Source organism: Sabethes cyaneus, chromosome 2 (genome assembly GCF_943734655.1).
Source record: "Sabethes cyaneus chromosome 2, idSabCyanKW18_F2, whole genome shotgun sequence".
Taxonomy (NCBI): domain Eukaryota; kingdom Metazoa; phylum Arthropoda; class Insecta; order Diptera; family Culicidae; genus Sabethes; species Sabethes cyaneus.
Genome location: NC_071354.1, coordinates 80,067,096 through 80,083,893, shown reverse-complemented (window position 1 = coordinate 80,083,893; position 16,798 = coordinate 80,067,096). Strand labels below are relative to the sequence as shown.

At 43.3% G+C, this 16,798-nt stretch overlaps 1 protein-coding gene across 4 annotated transcripts; it reads right to left on the bottom strand.

Moving 5' to 3' along the window:
• Positions 1-7,949: 7,949 nt before the first annotated feature.
• On the bottom strand, positions 7,950-14,624 carry LOC128738798 (protein mahjong). 4 transcript variants are annotated; one of them, XM_053834189.1, is made up of 7 exons: positions 14,042-14,624; positions 11,933-13,591; positions 11,359-11,864; positions 10,159-11,297; positions 9,791-10,081; positions 9,087-9,732; positions 7,950-8,821 (listed from the first exon to the last, which is right to left on the bottom strand). In XM_053834189.1, exons 1-7 carry the CDS (start codon positions 14,158-14,160, stop codon positions 8,520-8,522), a joined length of 4,662 nt encoding a protein of 1,553 aa, XP_053690164.1. In that variant the 5' UTR covers positions 14,161-14,624; the 3' UTR covers positions 7,950-8,519. The 4 variants fall into 4 exon arrangements, with proteins under 4 accessions (XP_053690164.1, XP_053690167.1, XP_053690165.1 ...); XM_053834192.1 differs by having other exon boundaries at positions 7,950-8,719; XM_053834190.1 differs by having other exon boundaries at positions 11,359-11,858.
• Between the last annotated feature and the right edge of the window lie 2,174 nt (positions 14,625-16,798).

Genomic DNA, 16,798 nt, shown 5'->3' with positions numbered 1-16,798 from the left:
CATCTGTGCCCTCTTCCCAGTTAGCGTACAACAATCGAGATTGTGTACCTCAGCCGGCACCGCATGGAAGTAGGGATAGGAGTTGGTGAACAAGGGTTGTGAAATGCACATGTTTACCCTTTCCCAGGCCATCTACGCCAGACTAAAAATGAAGACTAGGAGGATTGGGTTACAAATCAATGCGTCGAAAACCAAATATAAGGCAGGAAAAGGCTCCATAGAAAATAACGTCGCCTCCCACGGACAGCGACTATTGACGGCGATGAGCTGGAAGTGGTTGATGGGTTCTTATATTTGGGATCTCTGGTCACCGCCAACAATAATACGGGTAAAGAGATTCAAGGGTGCATTCAAGCTGCAAGTCGGCTCTACGATTCCCTTCGCAAGACATTTCGAACATACACCGCCGCCCAAAGCTTAGCAAACTAAAACTGCGTTTTGTTTGGACTAAATGACTATCACTACCAGATTTCTTTATTTTCGATTTTGAACTCCAACAGCTTTTCGAATTCAGAACGGATTTTGACGCCTCGCATACCATTCGATTGATAACATTTGATGAAAAAATTGTTTTACTATCGCTAGAGAGTAAAAATAAACAAAAACTTCGAAGGTCAAATTTCCCCATAAATTTTTCGTGTGAAAGCCCCGCTTCCCAGGCACGGACTTAGGTGGCACGGCACGGAAAACAGATAAGAAAGAACCGGTTTGGACTCCACGGAACAGAATTAAATGGCATCTGAACGACAATCTAGCTTTTTGAGAATTTTCAGTTCAGACAAAGGTATGTTTAAGGTAGAATTATTTGAATTTTGGTAAAACCAGATCAAGTAACTCCGATTTTGGCACATTAATTTAAATCAGTAAATAATGTAAAGTTCTCCTATTTAGGATACTACAATAAATATGTGTGATGTATCGTATTCTAAAAAGGGTAACTTTACAGAAGCCGAAATAGATTGAATCGCAACAAAACCACCAAGATCGAAAGGGCCATTTCAGGTGCTGTGCTCAGCTCATTATCGAAGTGGACCTACCGCAAGACCTTTTCGCTAACTCGTATCAGGCAGCGGCTTAGCCGCTAAGGCACAGCACAGTCAAGCATCATGTGTGGTTTTCGGTTTAAGTCTCCGTAGGGACCAACTCACGTTGCTTAGAACTCGCTCACTCAACTGGGATTAAGAGTAGGTAAATGTACCTGTATCGGACCCATACCTAAATCCTTTAGACGAACTTTTAATTTTAATTGAAATTTGAAAATGGTTGCAAAAACATGACTACTTTTTTATTTTTAACAAAATTTTTATTTCCAAAGCAAATATTGCAGTCAATATTACCTTGCGACAAATAATTGCCGAATCGCCCTTGCCGTGATACAGCAAACACAAAAAGGGCGGCTGGCTTCGTGCACTGAATCAACTCACGAACTCTCCGGAGAGCCGTGCGGTGCCTTTTCCTTGCCAGTCTGATGATACGATGACCCATGTCAACGTGAGATGTAAACGCGGCGGACCATGTAATATAGAGAGCTTCCATCACTTCCCTGTAATTATGTATGAGGTGCTACTGTTGTAGACTACCATGGCACGTTTAGGCTATCACTTCATTCGAACGCTGTTTATTGATTCAGTAGCTCTACTGAAGACCTATAACATTAATAGTTTAATTTGAAAACCTTGTACGTGTCGTGAGGGCTTTAATTATTTTCGTCAGATTATTTTAAAAAGCACAGCTTGACAACTTTTGAATTCAACTTACCTTACATTAGACTAAAATACAACGTCTACCACTTAACTAATTGATTTGAAAAACGACATGAAACATTGGGGGTTTTAAACCCTAATGAAAATAAGGCACTCAAGACGGTCATTTGATTTCAATTTGAAGGATTCATATTATCAGATCAAAAGAGCGACTAGACTGCCGTTCTACGCAACATGTCGCAGCATTTTCATTGTTGATTGGTCGGCAAAGAAATATGTTTGTCTGAGGGTTTGTTTTTTATAAATTAGTAAAAAGTTTTCAAAATGATTCATATGATTCGCAATTTAAAAACTAACTACCAATGTCACGCTATTTTTCCGACATCTAAACGAGGTTTTCCTCTTAATTAAGCTTTTTATTATGATATGACGGAATCATGCACATATAAAAATAAGGCGTGTTGCCCAGCCCAGTTAGGACTTGAAATTATTTAATTACTTTTGTTAATAACTATTGGCAGCTGGCTGCAGTATTTACTACGTGCTGCGTATGTCAACCTGCGACACGATAAATCTCTGCTTAAAATCTTGAAGTTGAATACAACCAAAGATTAATGTGTCAATTAAACTGTACTCATGTGGCAGGGCCCTCGATTTACCTTATGAAAGGAGTCAGTTGTTGGAAATGCGACGATTTTAATTGAAAATAATTTGCTTGATTGAAACTGTAATATTTTATCTCTATTCTATATTTCATCACAATTGCTATTTCCATTTCTGATGGAGGAATTTTAAATAATTAATTCACCCATGAGAAGCTAGTTGCCCGAGTTCCTCTGATTTAAATCGTTTCTCACCGGAATGCAGAATAGAAGGGTATGTCTTACAAGTAATAAATGCCAACTTAAGGATAATTTACATTATCCGATTAGTCGTCCTGTATGGGACTGGTAGGCAGCATGTTTTCGTTGACTACATACAAGTATTTGCGCTATTGAAACAGCATATCACCGCCAAGTTTTACTCTGTATAACTAATATACTGGTACTGGTAATGATTTGCAAATATAATACCCGTACTGGCAAAGAGATGCTATCTATACAGTGCTCCACCGCTGATCCGACGACTCGGTAATTCAAAAATTTTCAAATTTAAAGGCATTGTAATTAGCAACTTTCAATCAAACACTGCCTCCGTTGGGTAGCTCCATTTGAGCCAAGATGTCACTCCTTTCTTAATGGAAATAGTTAATTGTACTTCTTCTAACTACGATGAATTTTATCGGGATCCCCATTTTTTCATAACTCTTCTCAATACACTGATACGCTTGCTTATTTCGAAGCTGACCAAAAATTTATAAGCATTTTATTAATTAAATTGAGCATTACTGAGTATAAAACAAACTTACTACGTATTTATGTCAAATCTTGGATTTTGATCTATACAAAATTGGATGCAAAGAAGACCAAATTTTAAAACCATACTGACATTAGTTTGACTGGCGGATTATAGAGTCAAAATTTGATAATCCAGTCATGCATTTGTTGGATTAGCGGAGTGATGCTGTATTGTCAAACACGTTGAGTAGGCCTGCCTCCCGTCGGTCTGACTTCGAGCGTTATTCGTTCATTTATTTAATTAATTCAGATTATATCTCATTTGTTAATTATGCTATCGGCTAAGGTCAGATCGACAAATTAGATGATCTAAGCCAACCTGTAAACGAAGCATGTGTTATATTTAGTTGAGAAGCTAGAGATGTGTCGCACAGCGCAATTGCACAAATTATTATATGATGGTATAAATTATATGATGGACGAGCCATCGGAACGTTAGGTCCCTCTGCTCCTGGTGCCGGTGGGGTCTTCAAGAGGACGGATTACACTGCACAGTCGTCCGGCATCCTTGCGACGTCACCGGTCCACCGTCGTCTCCCAACTTTCGTCAGGGGTACGATGGGAATCTCTCCAAGTAGTGCCTGCAACTTGTGATTCATACGCCTACTTAACTTTTCGCTTTCCGTTTGTACGCCGCCAAAAATAGTCGGCAACACCTTTCGTTCAAAAACGGCAAGTGCACTTATGTCCTTCGTAAGCAAGGTTAGGCATGGTGTCTCAAGTCGGTCTGATTAGCGTTTTGCACGTCATTAGCTTTGTGCGGCGACGTATGCTCCTTGATCGAAGCGTGTTGCGGAGAGAAAAACAGGCTCGCTTTCCAGCTAGAATGCGTCGTTGAGCCTCCTTACTCGTATTATTGTCGACGGTGACGAGAGATCCCAAATATACGAATTCATCACCCACTTCCAGTTCATCGCCGTCAATAGTCACTGTTCGTGGGAGCCAAACGCTGCTTTCTCTGGAGCCTCTTCTTACCATATATTTGGTTTTCGACGCATTGATTTGTAACCCTATCCTCCGAGCCTTTTCCTAGCCCAGTTTTTAGTCTGGCGTAGATTGCCTGCGCCGTCCCAATGCTTCTATTAATGTGGTCGAGATCGTCTGTGAAGGCTAGGAGTTGGTTACTCTTGCTGAAGATCGTACCTTCCATTTCGATGCTCGCCGCCGGATCACACCTTCAATAGCGATTGTTCGGATAGAACGGTAAACTTTTTTTGTAGCAGTATTTTGTTGTACAGGTCAAACTGAAATTTGGAAGTTTATTAATGTTACTAATTATTTCTTTTCCCAACTTTTCACAACTCACAATAAATAGTTTTCGCCTATGTTTTTCCACCCGTGCACTCAAGATTTCCTCTACCAATCTTTAATCATCCGAAAATTCTTATCTCTGCTCACTGTTTTTGCCTGTTTTCTGAATCCTATTTTACGGTTCACTAATTAATCACTGGTTATTCTATTAATCTGATCAATTTACTTACGATTATTTTTATGTTTACTAATCTTTTCTTCACAGGTTGCGTACAACAGGAGCCACGGTTGCTGTAGGTAAGTATCATGAATATTGCTATTAATATTGATTTATATTTTCTCTTTTCAGCTACTTACAAATAAATAATCACTAACTACCACCAAGCTTTCCTTCGAAACCACTGTTTTTTAAATAGGTATAACAATTTCGACTCAAATCTTCTCTAATCTTGTAACTAATCATCCGAAAGTGTACAAATTTTCTCACTCACTATCGTAATGGTTCCTTTTTGTTTTCATTCCTTCCCGCTGTCAAGTCGCCGCCAGTTGAAAGGGTTCATACTGTTTCACCGTCGGCGCTTACACCGTCGCGTCGGTGCACGGTGGGCTCAACAGCGATATTACAATAACATACAGAACAGTCCATCCCCTTGCCGCAACCCTTTGCGCGATTCGAAAGGAGTCGAGAGTGTCCCCGAAACGCGCACGATGCACGTCACTCGCTCCAGAGAAGCTTGATTAGCCGCGTCATTTCGTCCGCAAAATCGTTCTCATGCATATGCATAGCTGTTCGCATTGAACTGTATCGTATGCTGCTTTGAAATTCACGAAAATAGGATGCGTGGGTACGTTGTATTGTCGACATTTCTGTAGGATTAGGATCGAGAGTAAAAAGTTGATCCGAAGTAGCATGGGCCTCCTTTAAGCCCGCCTGATACTGCCCTACGAATTCTCTTACTATTGGGAATACACGACGTAGCAAAATCTGAGACCTTGTAGGCGGCGTTGACTAGCGTAATGCCGCGGTAGTTACAGAAACCTAGCCCGTCGCCCTTTTTGTAGATCAGACAGACTACACCTTCCATCAATTTCTCCGATAGTTTCTCCTCCTCCCAAATCCTTGGTATTATCCAGTGAGTGCCGTTGCAAGCGGTTCTTGGCCATTTTTGTAGAGTTCTGCCGTGAGACGGTCCTTTCTGGCTACTCTATTATTCTTCAGCTGACCGATTACTCGCTGGATCTTTGTGAGATCGGGAGCCAGCACCCCGTTGTCGTTTGTAGGCACTCCTAGGTTAACTTCCGTCGCGTTTCCTTCTGCTATATCACCGTTGAGATGCTCATCGAATTCGACTACCTCGCCCTTGTTTGTGATTCGATACCCTTCCTCTTCTCTGCACATGCCAGAGTTAGGAGTGTATCTCTTACGAGTTTGATTCACTTTCTCGTAAAACTTGCGCATGTTATTAACCGGGAATAGTTGTTCCAGCTCTTCATGATCTCTGCCCTTCTTCTGGCGCTTTTCCCTCCTCAGGATCGTGGTCAACTCATTCCGCACTCATCGATACTTGGCCAAATCCTCCCGCGTGGATATGCTCAGATAATTTTTCCAAGCTATTTTTTTCCTCTCCATCGCTTGTTGGCATTCCCCGTCAAACCAATAATTTCGTGCGCTCGAGGTTTCCTCACCTAGCACCGCATTTGCGGCCTCGTTGACGGCCGAACCTATCATACTCCATCCATTTTCAAGGGTCGAAGCATCTAGCTCCACAGAGTTAGGCAGTGCTTCATCCAGCAAGCGCGCGTAGTTTTCGGCAACTGGCGGGTTTTTTAGCTGCCGAATGTTTAACCGAGGAGGGCGGCTTTGTCGCGAGGTATAAACCGTCGATAGTTTTAAGCGCACATGTACTGCTGCTAGGTAATGGTCGGAGTCGACATCCGCACCTCGTAGGAAGCGTACGTTGGTGATGTTCGAGGAAAACTGGCCCTCGATGAGAATAAGGTTGGTTTGGTTCGAGGTTCGTTGGTCGGGTGATCTCCACATACTTAAAAATAAGCACCGAGTTCGGCAAAATTTTGCCGAAATTTTAACAGCCGAACGTTCAGTAAAAATGTCGATGGTGTATATCATGGCTGCAGTGTGAGACCTGTAGCGTCACAGTCACAGTGTAGCAAAAACTAAGTCTATGGTAGTGAACACTGACAATTCTACCAACTTCACAGTAGCGGGACAACAAGTTGAGCAGGTAGACGCCCGTTGGTGGTACCAAGACTGATATAGCCACACGGATCAGAAGGGCCAGGGGTGCCTTTGCAGGTCTGTGAAACATTTGGCGCTCAAACCAGATCACTCTACGTACGAAAACCCAAATCTTTAATTCAAACGTTAAATCCGTACTGCTGTATGCCTGCGAAACGTGGTGCGTCTCAGCGGAGACAACGCAAAAACTGCAGGCATTCATTAACTGGTGCCTGCGATATATCATTCGTGCCTGGTGGCCTGATAACTGGATATCCAATGAACTCCATCGCCGGTGTCATCAACGGCCGATAGCCATAGAAATTCGTGAACGTACGTGGAAGTGGATCGGACACACCTTGAGGAAAGGAGCGAACGAGGTTTGCAGAGAAGCACTCGACTGGAATACACAAGGACAACATAGGAGAGCCAGACCCAGAGGTTCCTGGCGACGCAGCCTAGCCAACGACATCCGGGCTGTAGACGGGAAGCTGTCCTGGCGACATGTAAAAGCCATGGCGGGTAACCGTCAGCAGTGGAGATCTCTGATTTCATCCCTTTGTTCTGCCGGACCGGCGAACATGGAAACATAAGTAATTAACTAACGAAATTTAGCGATTTACACTTCCAGGTATCAAGTTTCCATTTCATGTTCTTAATTCGTCGCCTTTGTCCATGCCGAAAGTTCCGAGTAGACTTTTCCTAACTCTTACTAGTGCTTTGGATTTAGATAGGTAGCCATACTAGGAGCCTACGCTATCGAGTCTCGTGATTAGGCTGCCATCTTACAGTGTCCAGATCTTACTGTGCGTCCTTCCCTGTTGGTATACGACCGTAACGTTGGTTAGTTTCCACCGTGGTTGATTATCCGATCTAAGGTTGCTCGTATTCCAGCTGGTACTCCTTGTGGTAGGAGTAGGAGTTGCTGGATAAGAGACTAAGGACCATTATGGGGTCTGTTTTACGCATTATCTAACTATTTATCAACCGTCTTCACGTCTGCCTTTACGTAATATACTGGTTTTCCTTTTACATCCTTGATGATGCGAACTTCAGGGTTCATCTTCTTTGGACGATATGAGGGAGTTAGGTGATGTTTGAGACATCTCTTCCAAAAAACGGTGTGTAAAGTGGCTGTGGCTTTTTTGAGCTCGATGAATTTGTTTGACTCGGATGACTTCGTTACCATGATTGACTACTTACCTATTACCTCCGATATAACAGTAAATTTGCTATGGTTTAATTTATTCGAAAAATTGTCTTTAAACTACTTCAAATGATTCGATCAGAAAAGGGTCAAAATATATTGGAGCATTTCGGACATACGAAAACGGCACACTTATTCAAATATCAATTGTTTCATTTCTCAGTTAAAAATTATTGTAAATGTACAAGAACCTTCTTTCAACACACATTTAAATTGTATGGACATTACCTCTCTGGTGTCGCTCGAAAAAAGACGGTAGAAAATTATATCGACAATTTGATAAGAGATATGAAACAAACAATTCAATAAAACAAACGAGCGGTACAGCTGTGGCAAAACAAAATAGCAAAATAGAAAGTAATCGCTGCTTTTTATACCTAAACAATTGAAATTTTGTAACAATTTCTATATCTGCCTTTCATTTAGCTTGGCTATCGAAGATAATTTTTGGCAATAGTAAATACAAATATGTGCAATTTTGTTAAAGCATACGCTTTCATTTCCTGGTTCGACACTTTTCCTTTCAGCCACTGGAAAGAATCCAAGTCTGCTGCCCCGGCTTCAATGATGACATACAAAGGTTAAACAGAAAAATGCAGTACCAAATCTTAGTAGGACTTCTTAGTAGGACTCACATTCCGTTGGCTGCTAGAGGATGGTGCGCTTCATGACCCACCTTTCAATCGATTTCGTCTCCGGTACTGTCACTGCCTATCTACACCCCTTTATAACAATAAGAAGTCTTCCAGATCGGAGGTCGTAGTCCAGGAAGAGGCGTCTTCCTCATCCGCTTCGTCATCGTTGTTGTTGCCACCATCGTCGTCTTCGGCATCATCGTTTTCGTCATCGCCGCCATCCCCGGCACCGTCATCGTCGTCTTCATTATCGTCGTCATCGTCGTCGTCCTCACTGGACGAGGAAGAACCTGGTTGGAAAATATCATCTTCATCATCGAGTACATTGATACGCATTCCCCGTCTCCGCCGACGACGCTGACCACCGTTTTCTCCGCGAGCGCCGTGAAATACTGGAATGGGCAGAATGAGGGGGAATTTTGTGCACCGATAAAGAAAAGCGAGCCGTTCAAACGGTTTCAACCAACTACCATCACACAAACGGCTACAAACCGAAACATACCTAGGTAGGGTTTACTGATTCAAACTACTGGACAGTACAGATTTTAAATTTGGAAAAATATGGGACCAACAAATCTAACAATTTTATGACAAACTTCACCCATGCGTTCCGTCAAATCTCATTCACTCATGGACGATGATGAAAAAGCTACTCACCGACCGACTCCGTCTCCGACATCGAATTATCCTCGGAGTTTTCCATTTCCTCTTCCTCCTCTTCGGCATCGTCTTCGGTGTTCTTTTTGCGGCCCACGCTGTAGATTCGCACCACCGACTCCTGTACCGAATTGTACCCACCCTGGTTCTCAACAATCGCGATCTGGCTACCGTACAGATTGATTGCCAAATCGTAAATGTTCCGCTTAACATCTACCGTCGAAATGCTCGAATAATCATACCCATCCAGTACCTTGAAGCTGGATTCGAAGAACACGTTATCGGAATTCGGTTCCGATTCCAGTTCAGGACAGATACCGTATATCACATTCTGCGGAGAGAATTTCACGTAGCACTGGTCCAACGCTGGAACCGTTCGCAAAAGGTGGAATGTTCGCAGGTCCCACACCTCGGTATTGGAAACGATTTCCAGCCCGTTCGGATGGAACACTCCCGATATCGTTTGGTTCAGCTTGTCGAATTTGTGGATTTCCTTGCCGGACGAAACGTCCCACAAAACACCGTCCGACAAAATAAGTTCGTCCGTTGGACAGAATGTGGCCCGGTTTTTCGAGTACTGATTGTAGATGTTCGGCACCAGTGATAAGATCTTCTGTCCCGTGTTAATATCGTAAATTGTGGCCACCTGCGAAAACGGAAATTAGTACTCAAAAGCAGATATGTGGGCAGAGTCCACTGCTTACCTCTCCCGTCGTCGCAAGAACTTTATCCTGCATTATGTTCGGGAACTCCAAATACTCTTCCTCGTCCCATTGCAATTTGTGCGAGAAGCGATTGTTTTCAATATTCCACAGTACGGACATCGGTGATCGCCAGGCGCAGGAGGTCAACAGCAGACGGCCATCCTTGCTGCATTTGATCGAATTCAGGTATGACTCGTGGCACGAGTAGCTGAATTCCTCGTTGCTATCGCTCAGGTTGAAAATCTTCACTTCTCCGCTGTGCGAACCGGTGATAAGCTTCGTAGCGCATGGCTGAAAAACAGTTAAGAGGAACATTTAGATTATTTCGTAGAATCCTTTGCAAACTAAGCTTGGGAATTAGTACTTACCGTAAAATCACAGCACGTAAAGAAGAAGTCCGAATCTTGCGGTCGCAACACTCGTGACGCGGAAAAGTTCGAGTGAACCAACCGGCGATCGAACCGTCGTGACGAAAAACCAGCATGTCGTTTGAAAAACCGAGCCGCGAAGTTCATGCTCATTCCAGAGGCTCGATTCGGCCGAGGATCCGGGCACTTGTGTGGAACGAACAGATCAAACTGCGGACAGGTGGACATCGGATGCTTGCACAGCGCATGTTGATTGGTGAGATACTCGGTAATAATAGTATCTAGTGTCACCGTGCTGCAGCCAACGGGATCCTGCGCAGTTGTTTTGGAAGACGTCGAAGCGGGCACGAGAAACGACGCGGTATCGACGGTAGCCGATATTTGCTTCTGCAGTGACCGCTGCTGACTGTTGCTAGATGAGGAGGAAAAGGGAGTGTTTAAACTGTTGCTGGTACCGTGCGAAGAGCTACCTCCGACGGGCCCTCCGGCACTGACGCAAGTCGGGTTTGTCTTTTTAATTAGCTTGATCGGAGTAAATGGCTCAGTGACGAGCGATTCTAAGGCTGCGGTCGTCACCGTCGCAGTGCCAGCACTACCCGACGTATCCGCTGGACGAAGCTGATATGTGTCTCCACTGCCGTTAGCATCCTTTAAACAATTTCCGTCGGAACTGGCTGCTGCTAGCGCAGCTTGTAAATTTGCCTGGGCGGCAGAGTGGTTGAAAACAGAATCCGCTGTTTTGCTACGAATCCGCGCGCGTTGTATCACACTCGTATTGGGCGAACGGAAAGTGAATGGCGAGTGATGTAAATTTCGGCCAATAGTAGACACCTGCGGGTGCTGTTGCTGCAGTGTCGAGGGAATTGTAATGTTAGCTTCTTTCACCAGCGAAGCGGCGGTTTCCGTTAAGCCTCGTGCCGCAAGGTGTTGGTAGATTAATTGATAAAGTTGCTGTTCATTAAATTGAATTTTTGTCTGCGCCACCACATTTGCTTTGTGAATATCCGCCAGCGATGTGTCAAGCTGATTGTTGAATGTTTTGGCTTTACCAGATACTCGTTCCATAAGTTCCAAAGCGTACTTCTGGAATTGGACGTGTTCCGCTCGTTTTTCCTGCAGAATAGGATCGCGCATCAAACCTGCAAATTGAACAGATAATTTATTTGAAATAATCGTGGAACAAAGCATTCTTCAACTTACTTTGCAGCTGCCCGTTGACAAAAAGTGGAAGTTTTCCGATGATTTGCTGTACTGTCTCTGACCGCGCCAGACCGGCAAGTGCTCGACATGCCATACCCCGTATGCAATCCGCATCGGTAATCGGCGTTTTTACACACATGAGGGACAGCAAAACAATAATTCCATTGTTGGAACGCACGCTTTCCCAAACTTTCTGCAAAAGTTCTTCCGAATTTTTGTTTGGCATTCTTTTCTTGGCAGAACCGAATCTAGCCAACGATCCACTAGGCCGATGAATAGGGGCGCACACCGTATTCACCAGCACGGCCAGGGCCGATTTTTGAACTTCGGCATCGGCCACAATTTCACCTTCGGCCGCTCCTAAGACAATGTTTATTCCAGCAGCCGATCCTTCATCCGGAAACTCAATCCGTTCGCAGAACACCGCGTGTACACGTGGTATCACGCAGCACACATTTAGGACATCTAACGCTGCACGCACCGTCTCTGCACTGCAAGAACTAAAACTTTATTAAAATACCCGATGGGTAGATATAGAAATAGCCACATTGCAAGTCAAAAGCAGTAAACTCACCGTCCACTGTAATTCCACTCGTAAGCCAACGCGATAATCCGCAGCAGAAGGTTTACACCACCCAATGTTAAAAACTCATCAACCGGTGTCCAGGGAGCTTTCATTGGGAGCAACTCCTGGAGGGTTTTAATTTGATCGCTAATCACTTCTGGGGAATTTTTAACCGACTTAAAAACCGGATGTGCTAACGTCCCAGTCAGACACTGCTGTCGAGTCACCTGGCTGTACTTGTAGTAAAGATGATTTTCGAAGTATTTTTTCAAAGCAACGCACACATGACGAACGACCTGTCGAGCTGCACATTCTTCGTCGTCATTTAAGTTGTAGTCATCCGCCGGCAGAAGAATCGGCAGAACAGCGATCACATTATACAGCTTCCGAAGACCGTCCTGTTTGTCGAATTCGTCCATCATTGTTTTGAACTGACAACTGAGACCGAAAAACATGGTGGCGTGACATCGGCCGGAATCGTGAGAGCATCCTAACAGCCACAAGGCGTAGGATACTAGTTCAGTAATAATTTTCTGTGGCATCAGACAAATTCGTTCCATTGCATCCTCGCAGTAAGCCAGATAGTAAAAAGCAATGGACACCCCCGTAGCAGCAAGACTTGGTCGGGGAACCTTCAGCAGACGCTCGAGTCCACCGTTGGCGATGAATTCCAGCGAGAACTTTTTATGACATAACAATGAAGCCAGATACTTGAGCGCTTCAAAAGCCAAACAAGTATCCTTTGCATCCAAATTCTCGATATAACGGAAAATCAAACTCATGGCATTGTGCTCAAAAACGTGCGGAAGAAATTCCTGATATTCTCCCATTGGTGTCAAGTACCGCAAGATCAACATTTGGCTGGTCGCAATTGTTGCCGGATAAATCGGAATCATATTTCTATGAGCTGATCTGCTCTGTCCATTATCTTGTGTGTTCTGACTGTTTTCATTTTGAAATAAAGTGTTCAGGTTTGATAGTGGGGTTGGCCCGTTAGCTGCTACTAACTCACCATCCATCTCTGATGCTCCTAGATGGGCAAAAGGACGAGATACGAGGCCATCATCCACCACCATGGAATCGCCAGTCGTAGATTTTGCATTTATGACTCCGGCTTCTCCCTGAAACATTCTCTGGAAAGCAGTACTACTTGTGCCTTCCCCTGCTTCCGATAATCGATCCCGATTTCTATGCGCTAGCTGTAACACATGCAACCTCCTCAGCATTATCGGTAACAGCCGAATGTTCTGCTCTCGAAAACTGACGGCGATTTCTTGCACTTCCATCGCTGCTCCCAGAAGACCTGTAGCGTAGCTTTGTAATGGCTCCGGACTCGACTCTGCCCAGCTATATAGCCTCGTAATTAAGTGGTCAAACTCCGCTTGGAATACGGCGGACGTTTCCAGTCCCGGCATGATCACCAATATCAAGCGACAGGCTGCTATGTTCAGTGACTGCGAACCCTGTTGAATATTTTGCCGAGTAAAGAAATTATCCCGTAGGTAATCGTTCACCAGCCGGGTCATGAAGTGATCTTTGCGGAACAGCGTTTTCAACATACGACCCAGTTCACTGTTCGGATCCGTCCGAGAAGGATGACGCTCATCGAAAGGATCCGGATCTTTTCGCATGTAAACTTCGGTTTCTTCCTCGAAAATTTCGGCCAACCTACAAAAAGCATGTATACGTTACTATGAATAATGCGAATTTATTTCATTTTTTCGTAATAAGGAGAACAAATTCGAAGTGATTGTAGTGCAAAAGATGCTTATATAAGAAATGAAACATAAGTAGAAATGATAACAGTAAAAAAACGTGAGTCGTGGAAGTTTTACATATTCTTTTTATATTACAGACGATGCTGGACTCTGAGCTCCTCTGGCAGATCAAAATCATCACTGCACCTCCATTTCACCTCAATCTAGTTCTATTAACGCCGATACGGCTCGCCATTATATCTGGAATTAACCCCCAGCTGGTATATAAAGAAATGGTAACCTTTCTTATGTTCACAAACCTAATTAAGCATGCAGAAATGAGAGCTCGAACCTACAGCTTCCAGTCTGTTGTCTAATTTTCGTATTTTCTTCTAATTTATATTTAATTTTAAACTCTTACCTCGTGACGATTGGTTCCGGATCGTAGCCAGGAATGCTATGCCGTTCCTCCCAAAGTTGAAATATACGGGCCAGATCGCGACCACGCAATATTTCCACCTGGTCCGGTGGGGATGCCATTGTTCCCTAATTTAAAGAACTTCCTACAAACTGTAACCTTTTTCCACTTGTGACTGGAACTTGGCCAGTGAATCTCCTTCCTCTTGTTGCGAAGGTAACCAACGTCGATGGCGTAGCGATATATATTGTCCACAGAGACTAGAGGCTCTTCTTCAACTATTTGACAGCAGATTTTCTACGCACAACAAAATGCGGATGAATGCTCCGCGCTGCTTCTTAACCTCAACCCAAGAGAGCAATCAATCGCTGTCTATTGCACATTCACGCAAGATGTCAAAACGTCGCGCCAGGAGCAAAACTTTTTACCGAACTGTTACGACAGTTTTCATTGCGTGAGGCAAAGCACTTCGGAATTATAAATTTTTAGGCTAAATCTTACGGACAAATTTACTGATCTGCTAATATATTTTGTTTCTTTCTAAAAACCACACGTTTCGAGAAAAATAATTAAACACTAAAGATAGTAAAATTTTATGAGACGCGATGTTGATACACTTTCATATGGACCTTTCTGCCAGCGGCTCGTTGACAGCTCACACTGCTTGCGTGAACTATTCGATGTAATTCATGAAGGGTGCAATCGGTGTTTTTCATGCTATGACTAATTTCAACCCTTTCAACTGTGCAGCCGGTGCAGTCCGACCTCCCGGCATGTCACCATCTTTCTGTGACTGATTCTGAAACGTTAAAAATACTGGGCGGGAAATCATTTCATAGAAAATCAATGCGACGGCCATTGTTGTTTGGGGTACAATACTGAGGGGTCCAACTTAATGGGGGTACTGTCAAACTCTGTAGACCAAGATATTGTGAGTTTCATTGAAAGTTATCCACCGCGTCACTCAAAAATGAAATGCTCTTTCATGGTTGCCGGGTCGATATTGATATTATTAGAAGAAATTACACAGAAATTATAAAGTTTTAGTTACTTTTGACGACACAGTTATGTGAACAATAAGTTTATTTACCTCATTCTGGCTACAGTTCTAGCGCGGTGTTTCCTTTAGACCGTGTTTAACTTTGGGCAAAGCTCCCAATACCCAAGATAGCGATGTCGTGGAGATGGGACCACCCCATCGACTGGCATCCATGCTTTTGCTGCCAACATCTCAACGTGAGCGAAAATGAAATAGCATTTTTTCATCACTTCGTTTCACTCGACTGCCAGCAGCTTGATTTGGGCCCGCTGTCAAATTTTGAGCCCAGGACATGCTGTCGCTGCAGCTCGATATAGAGATGTCGATGGGGTGATCAGGACCTATTAAAGCCCTACGCAAATTTCCGTATACGCTTTATGTGTGAAACTACGTAAATTTTTGCAATTTGATCTGACAAATAACATTTATGTGTGAGGTACATAAATATCATTTGTATCGCCATGAATAACATTTATGGCCCCATTAAAAGTATGTACAAGAGCACATAATTTTCGACTATCCAGCTTTTTACGCGCTATAATGGCGGACGAAATAAATTGTGTTCGTAATTAGAGTGACTACATACAGAGTGGCGACAATGTCAAAATTGGAATGATAATTATCTGTCAGTGTCATTCCAATCGAGCAGACGACCTATCCAACGCGTATGCAGGAAAGAGAAAGAAAAACCTTGGAAAAGCCGCATTGCATACATTTGGGATGACTTGTCGCCACTCTGTATATAGTCACTCTACGTAATATGCGAACAATCTTTTTGACAACTCTGCATACATCAAAACTGGGCACTCTTCTCATGTACCGCAGTGTTGCTCTTTCTTTTGTTTACGCAAAAGAAGGAGAGCAATAATTTTGTTTACATTTCGCACATTTTTGCTCTCCTTCTTTGGCGTAAACGAAAGAAAAAGCACGGTAGTGTTGCAAGAGAAGAGTGACAGATTTGATGTATGCAGAGTTGTCAAAAAGATTGTTCGCATATTACGAACACAATTTATAGCGGCCACCATTATAGCGCGTAAAAAGCTGGATAGATATGAAACCACCCCATCGGCAAGCAACTATGTTTTCGCCGCCAACATCTCGTGTGTGCGAAAATGAGATAGCATTTCATCACTTCGTTTCACTCGACTGCTAGCAGCTTGATTTGGGCCCGCTGTCAAATTTTGAGCCCAGGACATGTTGTCGCTGACGCTCACTGCAGCTCGATATAGAGATGTCGATGGGGTGTATGAAACATAATTATTATAGCAGTTCACACATAAATATAATTTCTAAGTCATATCCAGCTTTTTACGCGCTATAATGATGGCCGCTATAAATTGTGTTCGTAATATGCGAACAATCTTTCTGACAACTCTGCATACATCAAATCTGGCACTTCTCTCATGCAACACTACCGTGCTCTTTCTTTCGTTTACGTCAAAGAAGGAGAGCAAAAATGTGCGAAATGTAAACAAAACTATTGCTCTCCTTTTTTTGCGTAAACGAAAGAAAGAGCAACACTGCCGTACATGAGAAGAGTGTCCAGTTTTGATGGATGCAGAGTTGTCAAAAAAATTGTTCAAATATTACGAACACAATTTATAGCGTCCGCCATTATAGCGCGTAAAAAGCTGGATACCTTTTATGGGCTGCCTTATAATAAATAAGAAAATTCTTTTGACATTTATATTTAAGCAAATAAATATAATGTTTTATGTAAC